Raw genomic sequence first — 17,770 nt, 5'->3', positions numbered from 1 at the left:
ACCACTGTGCCGATGGACGGGTGGGTGAAGTGTCTGAGTCCACCAAACACTCTCTGAGTTTCAGGGGTAAACAGTGTTGCAGCCACATCCAATACAATTGCAGAAAATGGTGAGCACTTCCTCAAACAGTAAAAAACAACAAACAAAAACAAAACATGCCTCCACACGGCTCCTAGGGTGTCACCCAATTGTCCGTAAGCCCAGAAGTTCAAATTCAACTCGAAACGAAGTCATTAACACCAAGTTTGTAGCCGTTGTTTAAATTCCCTCGTCTCGAGTTGAATTTGAATTATTCAGTGCACTCTCCCTCTGAAGGCCACACAATGACAGATAGCTGTGACACACAAAATGTACTTAATAAAGATTGAAATGTGCGCGGTTGATTAACATTCAGAATATAGGTCACTGTTTTAATTTTAGAACAGCAGCACCTGTGCTTGTCAGTGCCAGCGTGGTCGTGGTAAAGCCTCAACAGAGTTTGCAAAACATATCTAGGGAGAAGACATTTTTTTACAAGAAGCAGTTTATTATAAAAAAAGATTGAGTCGATAATGAATAAGCCTCAGGATGACATCACGGTTTTCCCTTGTGTGAAAGATTTAGTGAAGGTTTTGTACGGAGGAAAAAGGTTTGGCAATCCTGTGGATGAAGTTTGGCCTAACTTGTTCATTGGTGACATGTAAGTCCAGCCAACCACTGTGCTCCTTCACAGCTCACAGAATAATGATTCTGTTCATATAAACCCTGATTCCTCTTTGCGCAGGTCAGTGGCCAACGATCGCTACAGCCTGTGGAAGCTGGGAATCACTCACGTTGTGAACGCAGCTCACGGGAGGATGTACTGCCAGGGGAGCCGTGACTTCTACGGATCCTCTGTGGATTATTATGGAGTGCCTGCGGATGACTCACCGTCCTTTGACCTCTCTCGCTATTTCTCTCCCTCTGCTGATTATATTCAGGATGCGCTCAACACGACCGGCGGTAATGACCCCATCATGTTTGTAATGTTCCTTTCTGAAAGTTCATCTCTCGCCGTGTGTATGACGCATCCTTCATGTCACACGGCTTGTTCTGATCTCTTTCTCCTCATCCAGCTCGGGTGTTTGTCCACTGTGCAGTTGGAGTCAGCAGGTCTGCCTCCCTGGTCCTGGCCTACCTAATGATCTACCACCATTACACCCTGCTAGAGGCCATCCATAAGGTCAAAGAGCGCAGGTGGATCTTCCCAAACACAGGATTCCTCAAACAGCTCCGTGCTTTGGATGTAGAACTACGCAACACATGAGGGAGTGAAATATCAAAACAAATCATTATTCTAACCCACAGTTGCCTCAGATGTCTGTTTTACTGCACGTGAAGGATTCAGTCTCTGCCAGTGGAGGGAGATGCTGTACTTAAAATACTGAATGGTATGGAATCAGATGTACACATATATTAATAAATCAATGCAATCAACCTTAGGCAGAATCAATTATAAGGCTGAATATGAGTCAGGATGACCTTTGAATCATGTTGAGGAAAAATTACATGCGATACGTCGCGGGTCAATAACACCCCAGGAGGTGTATGAATTTTAAAACAGTGTTTTCTCTGTGCGTGCGTGTATTCATGCACATGAACGTAACCTTTCATTTAAAACGTCCCTGTACACTTATTATAAAACACCTCGACTCCCCTGAAGCTCTATATATTAAACATTATAATAAATGTAACTTAATTTCTTCATAATATTTTCTAGGACATCTGAGGCTCAGAGAGGAGTTCTTGTATTCAACCTCTTTCAACATCATAATCAGATTAAAGAAGATATTTCTTCATCCGTGTCTATCACACTTCAATTTAGATTCAATCAGTGTATGGTTTACTAAACTTTCCTTTCAAGGAAGAGTCAAGGAAATTAAAAGTGAATATAAATGTAATTTTCAACAGTTATAACTCGTTGTCATTTAACCATGAACAACGTGAATGATTTGTGCTGTGCTTGTGTGTTCACGACCTGGTTGTGAAGGATTCATGGGAGAAGTTGGAACATCAGTAGGCAAGTTGCAGGTGGATGATGGACGACAAACGCACCCCCCTTATTAATCTGTCATCATCTCTTCTTACCAACGAGTCACATGGTTCCAGCAGCAGATTCTGATTTGACTCATCTCTGGGCATATAGAAAGAAGAGCGGCTTCCACCCACACCGGTTGTGGGTTGTGTTCAGTGTCATTCTCTCAGAGCTGAAATGTCAAATTGTTGTCACTTTGAACAACCTTGCAGGCTGTGGATCTTTTCTTAATACATTTCTTAAAAACATTCTCAGTCTGTATTGGCTTTGCTGCAGAAAAGCTGCAGTGACACACAAACACGACTATCTTTAGATTTCCATGGTCTTTTAAAGCTTGTGGTTTAAATCATTGATTACTCACAGTTCAGAAACATCTCCCTCTTTTCAATAACGTGTTTCAGAAATAATATAATTCCTATTGCCTGATTCGTTTTGTCGAGCCCATTGTTATGTGTTACTTTTGGATGAATGATGTGTTTAAAATGCTCTGGAAACAGCCTCTGAAATGTAACATAAAGACACAGAAAACTGATCCGCAGCATCAAGCCTCTTCAGGATCACAGAACCCGACACTCATAAAGTATCATATCATATCCATCGTTTTAATATGAACATACCCAAGTGAGTTTTGTTCTCCATGCACACTCTGCTGCAAATCAATAAGCAGAAGCAACACTTCAGATAATCAATCAATAACTGTCTCCGGGTCAAAATGTTCCAGGGACCTTTATTGACTGATTTCTGTACACAACAGTGCTGACATTTTACATTACATTATTACGCCCCCACATTTTTTACATACACATGTGTGACCCTGAATGAAGAGAAGTCGTTATATTTCATGGCTTGACAGAGAGGTTAATTATGTTTTTCTTCCGTTTAAAAGCTGAGACGGGTGAAATTGACCTGCCACATAATGGGAGGGTTAAAAGAGGCATTTGCAGCAGTGGGAGTGCTGTTTCATGTCGTGTGCAGCCGGCGGCAAAGCTTAATTCTTTCTCTCCCCCTTTTTCATTCAATTTGCTTTCACAAGATATTAATGTCAGAGCGGTGAAGTAGTTGCACGAGGTATTTCTCCTTCTGTAAATACTGCATGCGGTGCACTCGCAGTACACTCCAGTGTGAGCAGTGCACTTGAACATTCTGTCCACAATTACATCCAATTATCACTGCTTTATGGAATGATTCATCTCTGTTTGAGGCTTATTGAATCATAGTCCCACAGCGGTGTGAAGAGCAGAGTCCGGGGCTGCACTGCCTGTGTTGTTCGGCCCTCCGCATGTAAAACACTACACGCTAGGTTAGGCACTAAATTAGGGAACCGTCCAGTGACAGCAGATAAACACCTGCTCGTACACATCACCCTGAGCCGGAGTAGACGGGGGGGAACGGCTTCAATACAACAAACATTTGGACCAGGATTCTATCCAACGGGGGGGATTTGGGCTCAGAATGTCAGCAGAGAAAGGCAAGAGGACGGAATATCTAACTGTGAAGGATTTGCAGAAGCTGCTGGACTCGTGTAAACTACGTCTCGGTCAAATCGACGAGGTCTGGCCCAACATTTACATCGGCAACGTGTAAGTATGCGTTTTGTTTTGAAATTTGAGTCAAACTTTATTAGCTTAAATAGTTTCCCAAGGCCATTACCCTTGACGTGCAGTATAGCAAGCAGCCAGATATTCTCCGGCTGTGACATTGAAACGTTGTGCTGTGATGTCCTGGCCTTCACACAAAGTCTTGAACCTCTCTCTGTCTCTTTGTCTTGCTAGGGCAGTAGCCCAAAACAAGACTGCCTTGCAGAAGTTAGGTATAACTCATGTGTTAAACGCTGCTCACTCCAAGCGAGGCAGCATAGGGACCCACAGCTTTTATGGCAACGACTTTGTGTATTGTGGCATTCCAGCAGATGACTCGACACACTTCGATCTGGACGTTTACTTCCAGCCCGCAGCCGATTTCATTCAAAAGGCTCTGAAGTCACCTGATGGTAAGACCCCCCCCCGATTTCTAAAAACATATTCCTGCACATTATCTTTTGATTGTTGAACTGAAGTGTCTGTAAAGATTTGGTCATTCGCTGCAAAAATGTTTATTAAAAATTCCTGCACACCACCATCTTTTATTGCACCCCATAAAGCCATCCACTCAAATGTCAATGTCACCTGTCCCCACCCTATCGCAGCTTGTAATGGCGTGTAAGTGTATTTTCAGCCCGACAGTGATAATAAGGGTGTTACCTTGAAGAATTTGAGTTTATAATGCGACCCAGGCACCTTCCAGAGAAGCTATCAAGCAGAGGACGAGTTGGGATTAGAGAGACAGTCGGGCCGCTTCTGTCGAAGGAACCTTAAATGAACAAAGGCGATGAATTGTTGGCCCTATTTTTAGCTCGTGGTGGGAGAAAAGAAAAGGCCTCAGTGTGAGATGGGCAGCCATGTATGATATTGGTAAGACTTCTCCCTAATCCTTCCGTTTACACGCCCCTCACCCTTCATCTTGTCTCGTTACGCAGGGAAAGTTCTGGTGCACTGCATCATGGGAATGAGCCGCTCCTCCACGCTGGTGTTAGCGTACCTCATGATCCACCGCCAGCTCCCGCTCAAACGGGCTTTGCAGAAACTGATCCGGAAGAGAGCCATCTACCCCAACAGGAACTTCCTGGCTCTGCTGTTGGACCTGGATCTTCAGCTGACGAGAAAAGAGAAGTCGTGTCAGATCCTGTGATCGGGAGGAGACGTTTACACGAACCGGCCACACGGCGGCGTGGTTTCTGCAGCGAGTCAACAGTCAAGACTGAAATTATCTCAACCGTCAATTGACTGTTGTAAAATTAGATTCAACAAATAAGTGAATTTCTCTCAGACTCAGCTGTGCTTTGAGATTCACTTAACACGTTATCATGTTATGACGTTAGCATGATAGCATGTTAGCCTGTTTAACATAATGGGGCAGAATGGGAATGCTGATTACATTAACTTCATAACATTTCATCTCATCGCTATTTTTTTTTATTAGCATGTTAGATGTTAACATATTGACGTGTTAAATGTTCAGGACACAATGTTTGCACGTGTTGCTGCTTCAACATGCTAGTAGGCACATTAACACGCTAACATTCTGAGAAAGGCTTGCTAACATTCACAGATTAACCTGCAAATATTAGCATATGGATATGGCATTGCTAGATTGCTAGATGCTATCAGTATTTAAAACAGTAGGCTGAGGGCTGGCATGTGGGGAAGCGTGACACTAATATGTGTTAACAAAGAAGTTGCACCAAATCTGACGTGTTGAGCCTCACGAGCAGTGACTGAGATGTTACGTAAAAAAAAAACAGACGGTTTATAAAGATGGACGACATGACAGCTCTCGCTAAAACTGAAGCCAAAAGTTCTTCATCGCCCCCAGGTGGCTGTCTGCAGTATAGGTTAGAAACCCTGCCTCCTCCGTGTAGGTGGACGAGACAGAATTAGAGAATTATATTTTCAAAAATGTTGACATCTGACTCTAGATTATGTCCAAAGCACAAGATGCTGGCGCCTGTATCCTGAATATTTAGGCTTCATATTTGAACAGTGGGAGGAAGTGAATCGTTCATCTTTATTTACAGTCTGTGATATCAACAGTATCAACCTGGCCTTTTTTGGGGCTGCCACCCTCAGGGTTGTCTCTCCATTAAATATCCATTCTCATGTCAAGTTTGTCATGACCTGCATTACCTCCTCATAGACACGCTAACGTGCCTATAGACCTTTTCTTTCTTTCTTTTTTGTAGTGATTATTAAAGGCAGTAAAGTGGAAAACAACAAAGTCTTAACTAAAGACAGTGAGAACAGAGAAAGGAGTTCTAAAGATAAAGATATAAATTATGTGTCATTCTTGTAAGATGCTTTTTCTTCTGCACCTCAGTTTGATTCACAACAGAATGGACCAAATGTCTCATGGAAATGTTCTAGAAAGGATCACATCTTACTAAACTCTGTCGATGACTCAGACAAGATTCCAAAGAAAGAGTTCAGGATTTCAATAGTTTAGGAAATGATGTGTTGAAACATGAGGAATGTCCGACACACAAACGTACATTCAAGCAACTACTGCATATGATTTCCCTCAACCTCACAATATCCAACACAAGGTATTGCACACACACACACACACACACACACACACACACACACACACGCACACACACGTTTTATACAGTTAGCTCTTTGAAAATAACTCTCTGAAAAACTGAATGACATGAATCATTTGTATTGTCCTGTGTTGTGGTTTTAATATGTGGTTTTATTCTGTGGATATTCTATTGGGGATACAAGAAATAAATCCATGAAGTTTATGTGATAAAAAGAAATGTTCAAGTTTCTAAACTTGTGTAATTCTTTGTGAGATACAACGTGTATGGTGTCGTTTTTTTTTCCGCTCAAATCATGAAATGTTCCAGAGATAAAGTGAAGGATCAGAAACAAAGCGTCCAGGTGTTGATTCCAACACGTCTCCATGTGGAGCAGAGCAGCACTCATGTTATATTCTCTGGCAGTTTAAAAAAAGCGCTGTCCTCTCCTCCCTCCTGCGCTGGCAGCTCGGGTAACCTTTAAGGAATGCAGAAGATGATGCCAGGATTATTTTGGGCCGAGATTCAGATGTTAAAATAGCAGAAAAGGTTGCAGGGTAAATTACGGAGTAGAACGCAGACAGTTGTGTTCGACCTACATGTAGCGCCACAGAGAGAGAGCATGAAAAAGCAACGTTTCCAGCCAAGGCAAGTGTCTCTAACAATGTGATCTTATCCCAATTTGTTGAAGATAGACGTCCATGTTGGAAAATATCTATTACAGTACATAAACTCTACATAGTATGGATTCCTTGTACCTGTGTTTGCAGGACAAAGATGTTTCTTAAGCACTTTTACAAATGTTCTGTGATGACGCTCCATGGCCCGATGGAATTACACTTACTTCTTTTATTAATTAGTTCACAAATCCAGACGAACTGCATCCAAAAGGCTAAACAGGGAAGTGTAATTCATAAAACAACCAAGAAGAGGCCTCGAGGAGGCAGAAAGCCATTTTTACTTGCCCTCCACGTTAACCGTGGGCACTTTCCCATACATAGCATCTTTAATTACACAGAAGTAGAGCAGGAGGCACAGGTTAGCCTGAGGGGGGGGGGAGGCTATGAAAGCAGCGCTGCACTTAAACATGTGCACCAGGGAAATCAGTTCTCTGCCCTGACTGTGGGAGGGAGGGAAGGGTTATACTTATAGATCAATGAGAAGGAAGAAGCGCCTCCAGGTTCTCCGGGCACATGTTGTACTTGTGCAAAGACACACTCTGCTCTGCCTCGGAGACTCACACACTGGTATGCGCCGAGCATACGCTGGATCAGAGTCGGCTTTTCTTGCACATGCTCCGAGTGACACACGTGCACAGGCAGAGATGGGTAAAGCTTACTCGATGTTTGAGTGCACCTCCATATGCCACCACAGCTCGACAAAAGGTCACTGAAACAGATTTGGTCTCAATGACTTGTCCCTGTGGACACAACAATAAGTTGCCAAACCCTGAGTGCCACGCCGCGTCTACACACACCAGCAGAATGCAACTAAGAAGATGAACCGCCATCGGTGTCTTTGCTTTAAGAATGCGCGCACAACACTTGTACGTGCGCAGCCTGGAGCAGAATCACACAGCTGCCTAAATGGATGCTAATGTATACAGTATGCATAGAATAAATCTCTCCAAAGCCCAGTGTGTAAATTGTAAATGCACAGGTTAGACTTGCCTGCAGGAAATGAAAAATCCGATGTTTATAAGCCTCGAATGCCAATTTCATGAATGTGGAGATAAATAAATCGACCAAGTGCTACTGAAGAGGAGATAAAATAATGAGTGTCATCCCACTATGATGTGTTCTTATGGCCCTTCACCCTTTACATTCAATGGTCGTTCACCTTTAGACCCCTGTGCTCTATTTGTCAATCCTCACTCTAGTCCCACATTGTATTCATTGCATTGATTACTGTATGATGATGTGCTCACTTCAATAAACCCCATTAGAAGTCAGCAGTTGGCTGTCTTAAACAATAAACCAACAAAGTAGAGATAACCCACAACCGTTCTGACCCCTCTGATGACCTCTACCACTCGGTGTGCGGTCTAAATTTAATAAGACCAATTTAGTTGTGTGAGAATATGGACGTGTGGTGCTTCTGTGGGACAGGTTGTAAAAGAAGAGGTGGAGTATCCAGACATGCCCAGAGGCCTCGGCTGCCCGGTGAGCCCTGAGGGGGCGGGAGGCAGATACGAGACCCCCCCGGCTTCAGAGCTCCAGAGGCTGATGTGGACAAAGAAAGGGAGCTGCAACCATCTGGATGAGGTTCAGCCCAGGATCTATATCGGAGACATGTGAGTCAGAAGGGAAACAGGAACAGTGACATTTAACAATAAGTCTAAAATACATGTTTTCACCTCATTAGAACGAGATTATTAATCACGGGTAAACTCATAGATCTCAACACAATGAATATAGGTGTTCATATTTTTACATCCAATAACCAATTAACTAATTAACTAACTAACTAACTAACACAGGTAAAAAAATCTCGACCTTGGCAGAAGACATTTAGAAAGCCAATTCTTCCATCAGTACCTTTATAGGTTTTTAAACAAATGAACTATTTTTGTGGTAGAAATCGACCCAATTAATGGATTATTCCTTTTTAATTGTTGTTCTTAGCAAACTGAGCCTTTACAATCTGCTTCAAAAGACTAAACCAATGACGTTCTGTTGCACAAACCAAAAGGTTTTGAATGTGAATCCCAATTAAGTCAAAAAGTCTTCTAATAGATAGATAGATAGAGAGATGGATATTTTATTAATGCCGTGGGAAATTGTTATCATCCAGTAGCTTATACACTTAAACACATCACTGACATACATACATAAATCACATATGGAGAACATATTTACAGATACAGGAATGGAATGCAATGATGTGATTGTGTCAGTGTCCAGTAGGAAAGTGTTCTTGGGCTGCTGGAGTGGATAGTACAATAAAAAAAAATATATATATATATAAAAACAGCAAAAAATATATAATAAAGAATATATATGTAGTGGTAAAGTCTGTGCATAGGGCTAGTATAGCCAGTAAAGGGATGGACAGTGGGTTGGTATATAATAATGAGATGAGATAATTTAGGCTTGGACGACGATTATTAATTATTTATAAAACATCAGTAAATGTTTAGTCAATCAGAATCATAATGGTCCCATATATGTTTAACATGAACTGTGCTCGTGGATATAACTCACTCACTGCACTGATGGATGATATTTCTGTGCAGGTACGCAGCCAAAGACAAGAGGACCCTCCAGGCTCACCACATCACCCACGTGCTCAACGCTGCCGACGGGAAGTTCAACGTGAACACGGGGCCGAGCTTCTACCGACACACCAGCATCACTTATCGTGGAGTGGAAGCTTTTGACATGGCGTCCTTTAACTTGAGCCCCTTCTTTTACTCGGCCGCCAATTTCATCAAGAACGCTCTGAGCTCGCCCACAGGTGAGGAGCTCTCACCGCGCTCGAGGTGTTTCTCATCGTTTACTCGAGGGAGACATTTTTTTTTTTTTGCGAGGCACAGAAACATTTGTCAGTCAATTCCCATTACAGCAGCCCCCAGTTGTATTAGTCATTAAAATGCAAATCAAACACTAAACATAATATCAAGCTAATATCTTCCCCCCACGGTAATCTCCTCATAAGCCCAGACCTTGGCCAGGAAAATTGGTTTTAAATGGATTGCCCCGGTAATTTGTAAGCAACACTTTTATTGGACATGGAAATTACACAATTATGTTTGTGGCCTGTGTCTGCCCGGCCTGTTATGCAAAGTGAAGTCGGTATCTGACATGACAGTAATAAGATGTGGCCTCCTCCTTCACATGCTGGCTGATCGGGGGCTCCAGTGTGCGGCGGGGCCTACAGTAATCCCCGGAAGAAATACACAGACGCCGAGACAGTTCAATTACGCGCTCCTCTGCGCCCTAATCCTCTGGCCCCCCGATAAGGAACCGGGGATTACCATGTGTAGAAACATTGGTTTGCAACATTGTCGGAAAACTTTTAGTCGGGAGTTAGGAGTAACCGCTCTCTGCGTTGTGCACGTTTTCATTAATCCACGGAGGGGTGACAAATTAGACTGTTAGAATAAAGTACGCCACAATAATCCAGTCGTTGCGTGGTTATACACACAAGGTGGAGGGGAGGGGGTGGAGGGGGCATCTGCAGGAAGTGACGTCAGGCTTTTTTTTGTCGTTTCCTCTGATTTGTAGGTAAAGTGTTTGTCCACTGCGCGATGGGCCTCAGCCGCTCGTCCACCTTGGTCCTGGCGTATCTGGTGATCCACGGGAACATGACGCTGGTGGACGCCATCAAAGCCGTCAGCGTCAACAGGAACATCTCGCCCAACGCCGGCTTCCTGGAGCAGCTGAGGGAGCTGGACAAACAACTGCACTACCAGGGGTCCTCGAGGGGCGGGAACGGAAACAGGCGAACTTGAGGTCGAATCAGAGCTTGATAGTGGATCAACGTGTTGCCTCCTGTCAGTTTGAAGTTTTTAAATACTCTATACATCAAGATAAACCTCTGACTTCATCTTTTTACTGTCACAAAGACATTTGGGATGTCATTTGGAACCAAGTCTACAATTCTGGGGCGGAGTCGAACCTGTCACACATGCTCAGCCAATTGCAGTCTCATGATGTTAAATAAATAAATAAAACAAACCAGAAGAATCCACACGTGAACATACATCAGTGTGATAAGAACGATCTGGACTGACAGAAACCATCTCTAAGAGAAAATCTATTTAATGGGTACTTCTTAATGTGTCGCTTGTCCCATCCACTCACATGGAGGAGGTGGGGCTTGGGGCCCCTACTGCAGCCATCCACCAGGTGGTTGGGGATCAAAATGTTTTGGCTTCACTTCTGGGAAGCTGTCATCCATCTTTATAACAGTCTTTGTGTTGAATCTCATTGCATTAAATCGCACTGCATGGTGATAGCTGTGAATCATAACGCATTAGCAGCTGCTGCGTACGCGTCTTCAATGCATTGGATCGGTGACAGTGACGGAGATCCCCGCGTTGGCACCGAGCGAGTGCACGAGGACGCACAGGCTGGTGCGAGCACATGGGACCCACTGGTTTCACACCACTCCCCCGACACTGTTGGTGGCAGCGCGGAGCAAAGAGGTGTCGTAATACGCCAACAAAGGAAGGAAGCAGACTGCGGGCGCACATTAACACATTTGTGAATTATACACAGAAATACAGAATGTAAATGTTTGTGGATTTATGAGAAAACTCTGCAGGGGACTGCTAAACTACACAGAAATAAACAGAAGTCATTAGAATCGATAATTCCAAACAAGGGACCTTGAGTTGAAATAGTTTAATGGTTGAAATAGATTAAACAACCTCCACCAGTTTAATCCAGTGTAAATGAACTCTCTCCTCACTGGTCACGCTACACTGAGTGGGTTTCTTAATTGTAGGTTCAGTTTCTTCAGATGTTTGAACTGAACAGATAAAATAACCTTTAAATTCCCTGTGTTCACTAGAAGTGGTCGTGGTCTGAACTGACTCATAGTGTGGAGGCCCGACACAACCTGCCCCCCCCCCCCGTGTTTTTGAATCGCTCGCGCCGCTACAACTGTGTGCGCACGGATGTGGTTCCACAGTTAAAGTTGTCACAACACAAGCTGCCCGGCTTCTGTCACAGTCATCTGAGGGAATAAATAGTCCACATTGCTCCGGCCCAGACTCTGGCATCGGCAGCTGTCTCATTCCAGCGGGGCTCAGCCACCAAGCAACACTGATATCCAGTTCACATGGAAAACAGGGGCGAGCTGCGACGGTGGGGGGGGGGCGGGGGTGGGGGGCCCTCGTGTTTACTCATGGATTCCTTTCCAAATGCCAAACGGAGAAGGAACACCAGCAGGAGCAGGACGGCCGCGTCAACTTCTCCCCCCCCCCCCGAGTGTTCCCGTCCAAGAACATTGAGTATTTGGGAAAGTTACAGAAAGTGTCGAGATGAAAATGTGGAGCCGAGGCTAATTTGCGATGATTGTGTTGTGACGCACACCCAGAGTGAAGGCCATGAGCGCAGAGGAGGAGCCCGGGTACCAGACACCACCCACCTGCGATCTGCTCGAGCTTCTGCTGACGAACAGACGCCCCACCGGAGCCGTCAACGAGGTTTGGCCCGACCTCTACATCGGAGACGCGTGAGTGACATTCTCACTTCAGGGGCCCCTGCTTTGCAATATGGTGATCCGATTGTGAGAGTGTCGCTGCTAACAGGGCCTCTCCTTGGCCAACTGCATGGGACAAATATACAAATCTGTACATTTGAGTCACGGCTGATGCGTTCACAGGCATATGCTCTCAGAGCTGCTCTCAGGCAAGACGTCCCTGTTTCCTGGATCTGCTCTGTGTTGTTTCACAGGGCCACGGCTCAGGATAAGAGCCTGTTGGTGGATGTGGGAATAACACACGTGGTGAACGCTGCACACGGCCCCCAGCACATTGACACGGGGCCGGGTTTCTACAAAGGCACCGGCATACTGTATCACGGAGTGGAAGCAGCAGACTGTAAAGATTTCGACTTGTACCCGTTCTTCACGGAGACGTCTGATTTCATTCACGACGCTCTGAGTCAGGGAGGTAGGAGTCCAGGCGAGCCGTGGAGAGCAGTGGAAACACTAGCACAAAGGAGAGAGAACCAAACAGTCCCTTATGTTCAACCAGGCTGCACCAAATTTCACACACTCATACATATCAGTTTCCTAAATTATTTCCTGGGAAATTGATGAAAACGACCACAAAAAAAACGCCCCAGAAAAATCCTGGATTTGCCCTCTGATCCGGATCAGCTTTCAGGTTTTTCCCTGACCCACATCCTTCCACCAAGTTTAATGGTAATCCATTAATTTGTTTATTTGTGTAATCAAACTAATAATAACGGATTTGGGGGGTGAAAACCTCCTTGGCAGAGGTAACAACACATAATGGATATCAGAGCCCAACATGCTGTAATATGATATAACAACATCCATCATCAAGCCACCAAATGTGATTGTAATCTGAAATAAATCTGAGAAATGATGACTCAGAAAATCCATCAATACTTTACACTCACAGGTCAAGTAGCAGCTCAGACCTTGTTAAAAACAAAAAAGGTTAAATACAATAAAAAACATCTTTTCAATAAGATTGGTGGAAATCGATTAAGTCAGTACAGCTACATGAGCAACTGATACAGATACCATAGATATTATAAGATAAGCTATTATTTTTACGATGAGATATTAGATAAGATATTTGTCGTGGCTCTTGTCTGTGCAGGTAAGGTGCTCGTCCACTGTGCTCGAGGAATCAGCCGCTCGGCCACTCTGGTGTTGGCCTTCCTCCTGATCAGAGAGGGACTCACCCTGGTCGAGGCCGTTCAGGTTGTTCGCCGGCACAGGAACATTCTGCCCAACCTCGGGTTTCTGCAGCAGCTCCAGCGCCTGGACTCATCCTTGGCTCTGCAGAGGAGAACAACGTGATGCTGAGGATAAGAGTCATGGGAGAGAGACTGTTCTCATATGTGGATGTTTTGAATGTTAAAGGATCCGACCAGATGTGGATGTTTCAATTTGAAATCAGTTGCAAACTTGCTCAAGTTGTGTAATTGATTATATCACAAATTTACATCATGTGAGATAAACGTGAAGAAAAGATATTCACCTCAAAATGTAAATTTGTGTGAACGCGTTTTCAGGCATTAAGATCAGACTTTTACTTTTACTCTCAGAAAATGAAACTTTATATTAGCCATGGATTACAAAACTCAAGGAAATAGATTTGTAGATTTAAAACTTGGACTCAAGTCAGACTCACACAAAGAGCACTTGACTCCCTCAGGTGTTTCTGCTAGTTTCTTTTTTTTAAATCCTGAAACAGTAAAAAGAGAAACTTTCACACAGCAGCAATACAATAATGATCGAGATCAGGGCCGGGTCTAGACAGGCATGTATGAGGGGGCAGCCACAAATCTTGAGGGGGCATTGTGCCTAACCCTAACCCTAACCCTATTTAGTTTGAGGGGGCACAACATTTATTTGAGGGGGCCAGGCCCCCTCTTGCCCCTGCCTAGACCCGGCCCTGATCGAGATACGTTTAAATACAATTTAAAAACAGCTGTGATGAGGAACATGTTAAAAAACCGGATTCAAACACATCATGTTGACCTGGTGGCCGTGGCTCATTGACCCTGACACCGGTACCGATGACTTGTATTCAAACTGGAAAAGCTCCATATCAAAACAGACCATTTAGCATTTGGAACTCGATTCTGACCCCCCAATGTCCTGAGACCTGACTTGAGACTTGAGACTTGACACGATGGATTTATCTAAGACTTCACTTTGACTTGAACTGAAGAACTTGCTGTGACAGACCTCAGATCTGACTCCATCTTGTCTGGAATGACTTTTATCTCGACTTAGACGAGTATGAAATGAGTTGAGACTTGAAAAAGAGTCTTGAACTATCGTTGCACTTGTTTTTAATGACTCACGTCTCGACTCGGATTCGTCTCCAATGACAGAAATAGCATAAAGAGAAATCTGCTTCAAATTCTAACAAGCAGCACAATCAATATTACAGAAACCATTAAAACAAATGTAGCAAAACTACCACCCCCCCCCCCCCCCCCCCCCCGCTGCACTCCAACATCACATAGACAGTGTTTGCCTATAAATAAACAATGCTCCACTTATTTATTCACATTTCTCAAAAACACTGTGTCTTAACCTGCCGCCATCCAGCGTGGTACAGTTAAAACTGTGATGTCTAAAGAGGCTTGATACAAGACGACAAAAATGTGCCAGCATGGTTCTGAGCGTGTGTACAGATTCAGGTCAGACTTTGAAACCAGATGAAACGCTGAAGCCATCTTAATAAGAGATGCTCTCCAGAGCACAGTGGGAGACAGAGAGTGAGAGAGATGCTGTCAAAATAAAAGGAATTGGATATCACAGGTTTAATGATTTCACTGTCAGACTGGATGATGGCGGAGCATGAAGATGTGAGGGAAAAATAAAGGGGGCTGATGGTGTGAAAACTCGCTCTGACATGTTAGCAGCTTCATCCAGCCACTCTGCAATACAGCCATCATCACACTCTCACTTTGGGAGCTTGCATTTAGATCACTGAATGGACCGTGCATATCATATCACCGGGAATCAAAGACGTTTGCCATCCTGTGAAAAAGCTCATCTGTCTGACAGTCTGACACGTTTCACTTCTGGTTTGGCCCCGAGAGGCTCCAGGAGATGCAGAACATCCTGAACGGGTGTTGCGAGGCAGCGCTTACACGCTTCTCTCCCTGTAGTCGACAGATATGCAGAAAGGCTAAGAGAGGCTGACACAATTTCCGGGAGTTGCTCATACGGCTGAGCAAAAGCTCCCAGTGCCCTGTTCACTCCAGTGAATGTGGGTATCCTTTGGCAAATGCAAAGTTTGGATAAGCGCGGCTCCCTGCCAGCAGCGGAGATTAAAGTTGTGTGTTTAGACGTGGATGGCAGGGACTGGCTGGGGTGGAAGTTTTCCCCACAGGCTGGGGAACGTGGCAGCTAAGGTCAGGGGCCTGCCACATCACAGCCCTAAAAATATCCTCCGCATTTGATGCCCGTCACAGAGCGGTTATACAATCGCTGCCCCGACTTGAGCCTGCCAGAATTAAACCGTACCATGTTCTGCCTTTAAGGACCGCTTCCCCACGAGCTGCCAGGATGATGAAAACAACATTCTCGAGAAGGAAAACAGACTTCAATCTCTCGGTGAGTGGTGCTGAATATGGATGTGGAAAAAAAGCAATAACCCAAAAGTGTTTTTTTCTCTGGTCGTGATTGCAGAGGTAGAGAAGTGGAGAGGGGGGGGGGGAAGAAAAAGAAAGTGTTGTGTTTCTGTTTCCCCCTCAAGCTAATAAATCGTGTGTGAAAAGCAGCCGCGGTGAAGAAATGGCTTCTCACAAGTCAAAGACTGGCACCGGGATAAACGGAACAAAGGCGGGATCCGGTGCAGCGGATGTGTACGTCACACCTGGGGGCTACGAGCTGGAGAAGATCCTCAACCGTGGGAGTGTGGCGTACACCCATGTCAACGAGGTCTGGCCCAACGTGTACATCGGAGACGAGTGAGTAACAAGCTGGGAAATTACTGACGTGAATAAAACAATATGGAGGATTCAAAATAATGTTCCACGCCGGCTTCTCGCAGGCAGACGGCAAAGGACAAGTCCAACCTGAGAGGGCTGGGCATCACGCACGTGTTGAACGCAGCGGAGGGGACGTGGAACAACGTGGACACCGGCGCTGGATACTACAGGGACATGGACGTGGTGTACTATGGCGTGGTGGCAGAGGACGTCGTGACCTTCGACCTCAGCCAGTATTTCTTCTCTGCGGCTCGGTTCATAGAGGAAACGCTGAAGAATCCTCAGAGTAAGACGACAGGGAGGGAAAGTCATAGATTTGACTTTGTGGTGTGTAGCCTTAGTAGATCTGGTCTAGGCTGCGCTGATCCATCCATCCATTACCTACACCACTTATCCCATTGAGGGGTGTGAGGGGCTGGAGCCAAAGAAAAACCAGTGAGGCCTGTGTATTATCTTGAGTTTCTTTGGGGAATGAATATTTGATTTAGGCTTATACATACAATCATACTTGAACTTCCCTTCATGGCTGGATGCTACTAGCAAGAATGTGAAAAAAAAGTTTCTTTGTAATTTGACTGACATGACCTTTAACTTGTAGCGACTGCACGTGGCAGCTCCCTCATCGTGTGACTTGTCCACAGATAAGCTGCTGGTGCACTGCGTGATGGGAAGGAGTCGCTCCGCCACCCTCTTCCTGGCGTTCCTCATGATCTGCGAGGGCATGACGGTGGTGGACGCCGTGGAGCACGTGAAGAGACGCAGGAGGATCATCCCCAACTGGGGCTTCCTGAAGCAGCTGAGGGAGCTGGACACGCACCTCCTGGAGCAAAGAGACGCCCTGGAGCAGAGATGATCTCAAAACTTGGGTCAAAAGCAAATGAAGTGAAGTTCAAGAGACATCTTCAATTATTCAGAACAAGAACAAGTTAGGTGATGGATTATTTGACACAAGTCCCAGTCAGGGCTCAAGACTACTCAGAGCTTAAGTAGTTAGACGGATGTAAATTACTTAACAAGTACTTAAAGATGAGCTCTACTCCAGTCTCGAGTTTATAAACTAAAAAAGATTTAAATCCTTCCAGAGATTAAGTTCAAGTTGTGTCGAGTAAATATCAGCAGACGTCAAATCAGACGATTCAGGACTATATGAACATTTTCTCATTAAGTGTTTTTCTTCATATTAACTGTCAACTGTTGCCGTCACATTTATTTTCTTTTACTTCACATGGGCTTTAACAAACTACATGATTGTTTTTGCTTTGACTTTTCATGTGAGGTTTTCTCAGAGGGTGAAATTTGAAAAGTTAATCAGCTCTGAGAGCAGCTAAGTCAAGTTCCCCTGTTTTGCCTCTGGTCGTCTATCGCAAATTACTTTTTGTAATTACATTAATTACCCACAAATTCAACATTTAGCACCGCGTTCTCGTTGGCTGCTTCAAA

General features: G+C 44.6%; 3 protein-coding genes and 1 pseudogene across 3 annotated transcripts; all 4 read left to right on the top strand.

The window, feature by feature from the left end:
• The first annotated feature begins 551 nt into the window (after positions 1-551).
• LOC128427264 (uncharacterized) lies at positions 552-4,780 on the top strand (annotated as a pseudogene).
• A 3,528-nt stretch (positions 4,781-8,308) lies between these two features.
• On the top strand, positions 8,309-10,623 carry LOC128426853 (dual specificity phosphatase 29). Its single transcript, XM_053413903.1, has 3 exons — positions 8,309-8,463; positions 9,406-9,626; positions 10,397-10,623. The coding sequence occupies exons 1-3, from the start codon at positions 8,309-8,311 to the stop codon at positions 10,621-10,623; spliced, it is 603 nt and encodes a 200-aa protein (XP_053269878.1).
• Positions 10,624-12,225: 1,602 nt separating this feature from the next.
• Positions 12,226-13,676, top strand: LOC128427263 (dual specificity phosphatase 29). The gene is made up of 3 exons (XM_053414353.1): positions 12,226-12,353; positions 12,575-12,792; positions 13,474-13,676. Exons 1-3 carry the CDS (start codon positions 12,226-12,228, stop codon positions 13,674-13,676), a joined length of 549 nt encoding a protein of 182 aa, XP_053270328.1.
• A 2,160-nt stretch (positions 13,677-15,836) lies between these two features.
• LOC128426626 (dual specificity phosphatase 29) lies at positions 15,837-17,183 on the top strand. The gene is made up of 4 exons (XM_053413626.1): positions 15,837-15,953; positions 16,121-16,309; positions 16,393-16,616; positions 16,972-17,183. Exons 2-4 carry the CDS (start codon positions 16,134-16,136, stop codon positions 17,181-17,183), a joined length of 612 nt encoding a protein of 203 aa, XP_053269601.1. The 5' UTR covers positions 15,837-15,953; positions 16,121-16,133.
• Positions 17,184-17,770: the final 587 nt, after the last annotated feature.

Source organism: Pleuronectes platessa, chromosome 21, assembly GCF_947347685.1.
Source record: "Pleuronectes platessa chromosome 21, fPlePla1.1, whole genome shotgun sequence".
Classification (NCBI taxonomy): Eukaryota; Metazoa; Chordata; class Actinopteri; order Pleuronectiformes; family Pleuronectidae; genus Pleuronectes; species Pleuronectes platessa.
The sequence above is the reverse complement of the archived record's forward strand: the minus strand, read 5'-3'. Positions and strand labels throughout refer to the sequence as shown.

Bases quoted from the DNA above. Each gene is read 5' to 3' on its own strand.
- LOC128426853 (XM_053413903.1), top strand. From the start codon at position 8,309: ATGCCCAGAGGCCTCGGCTGCCCGGTGAGCCCTGAGGGGGCGGGAGGC. The intron at 8,464-9,405 runs GTGAGTCAGAAG...ATTTCTGTGCAG, and splicing joins AGGATCTATATCGGAGACAT to GTACGCAGCCAAAGACAAGA. The intron at 9,627-10,396 runs GTGAGGAGCTCT...TCTGATTTGTAG, and splicing joins CGCTCTGAGCTCGCCCACAG to GTAAAGTGTTTGTCCACTGC.
- LOC128427263 (XM_053414353.1), top strand. From the start codon at position 12,226: ATGAGCGCAGAGGAGGAGCCCGGGTACCAGACACCACCCACCTGCGAT. The intron at 12,354-12,574 runs GTGAGTGACATT...GTTGTTTCACAG, and splicing joins GACCTCTACATCGGAGACGC to GGCCACGGCTCAGGATAAGA. The intron at 12,793-13,473 runs GTAGGAGTCCAG...TTGTCTGTGCAG, and splicing joins CGACGCTCTGAGTCAGGGAG to GTAAGGTGCTCGTCCACTGT.
- LOC128426626 (XM_053413626.1), top strand. From the start codon at position 16,134: ATGGCTTCTCACAAGTCAAAGACTGGCACCGGGATAAACGGAACAAAG. The intron at 16,310-16,392 runs GTGAGTAACAAG...GGCTTCTCGCAG, and splicing joins AACGTGTACATCGGAGACGA to GCAGACGGCAAAGGACAAGT. The intron at 16,617-16,971 runs GTAAGACGACAG...ACTTGTCCACAG, and splicing joins AACGCTGAAGAATCCTCAGA to ATAAGCTGCTGGTGCACTGC.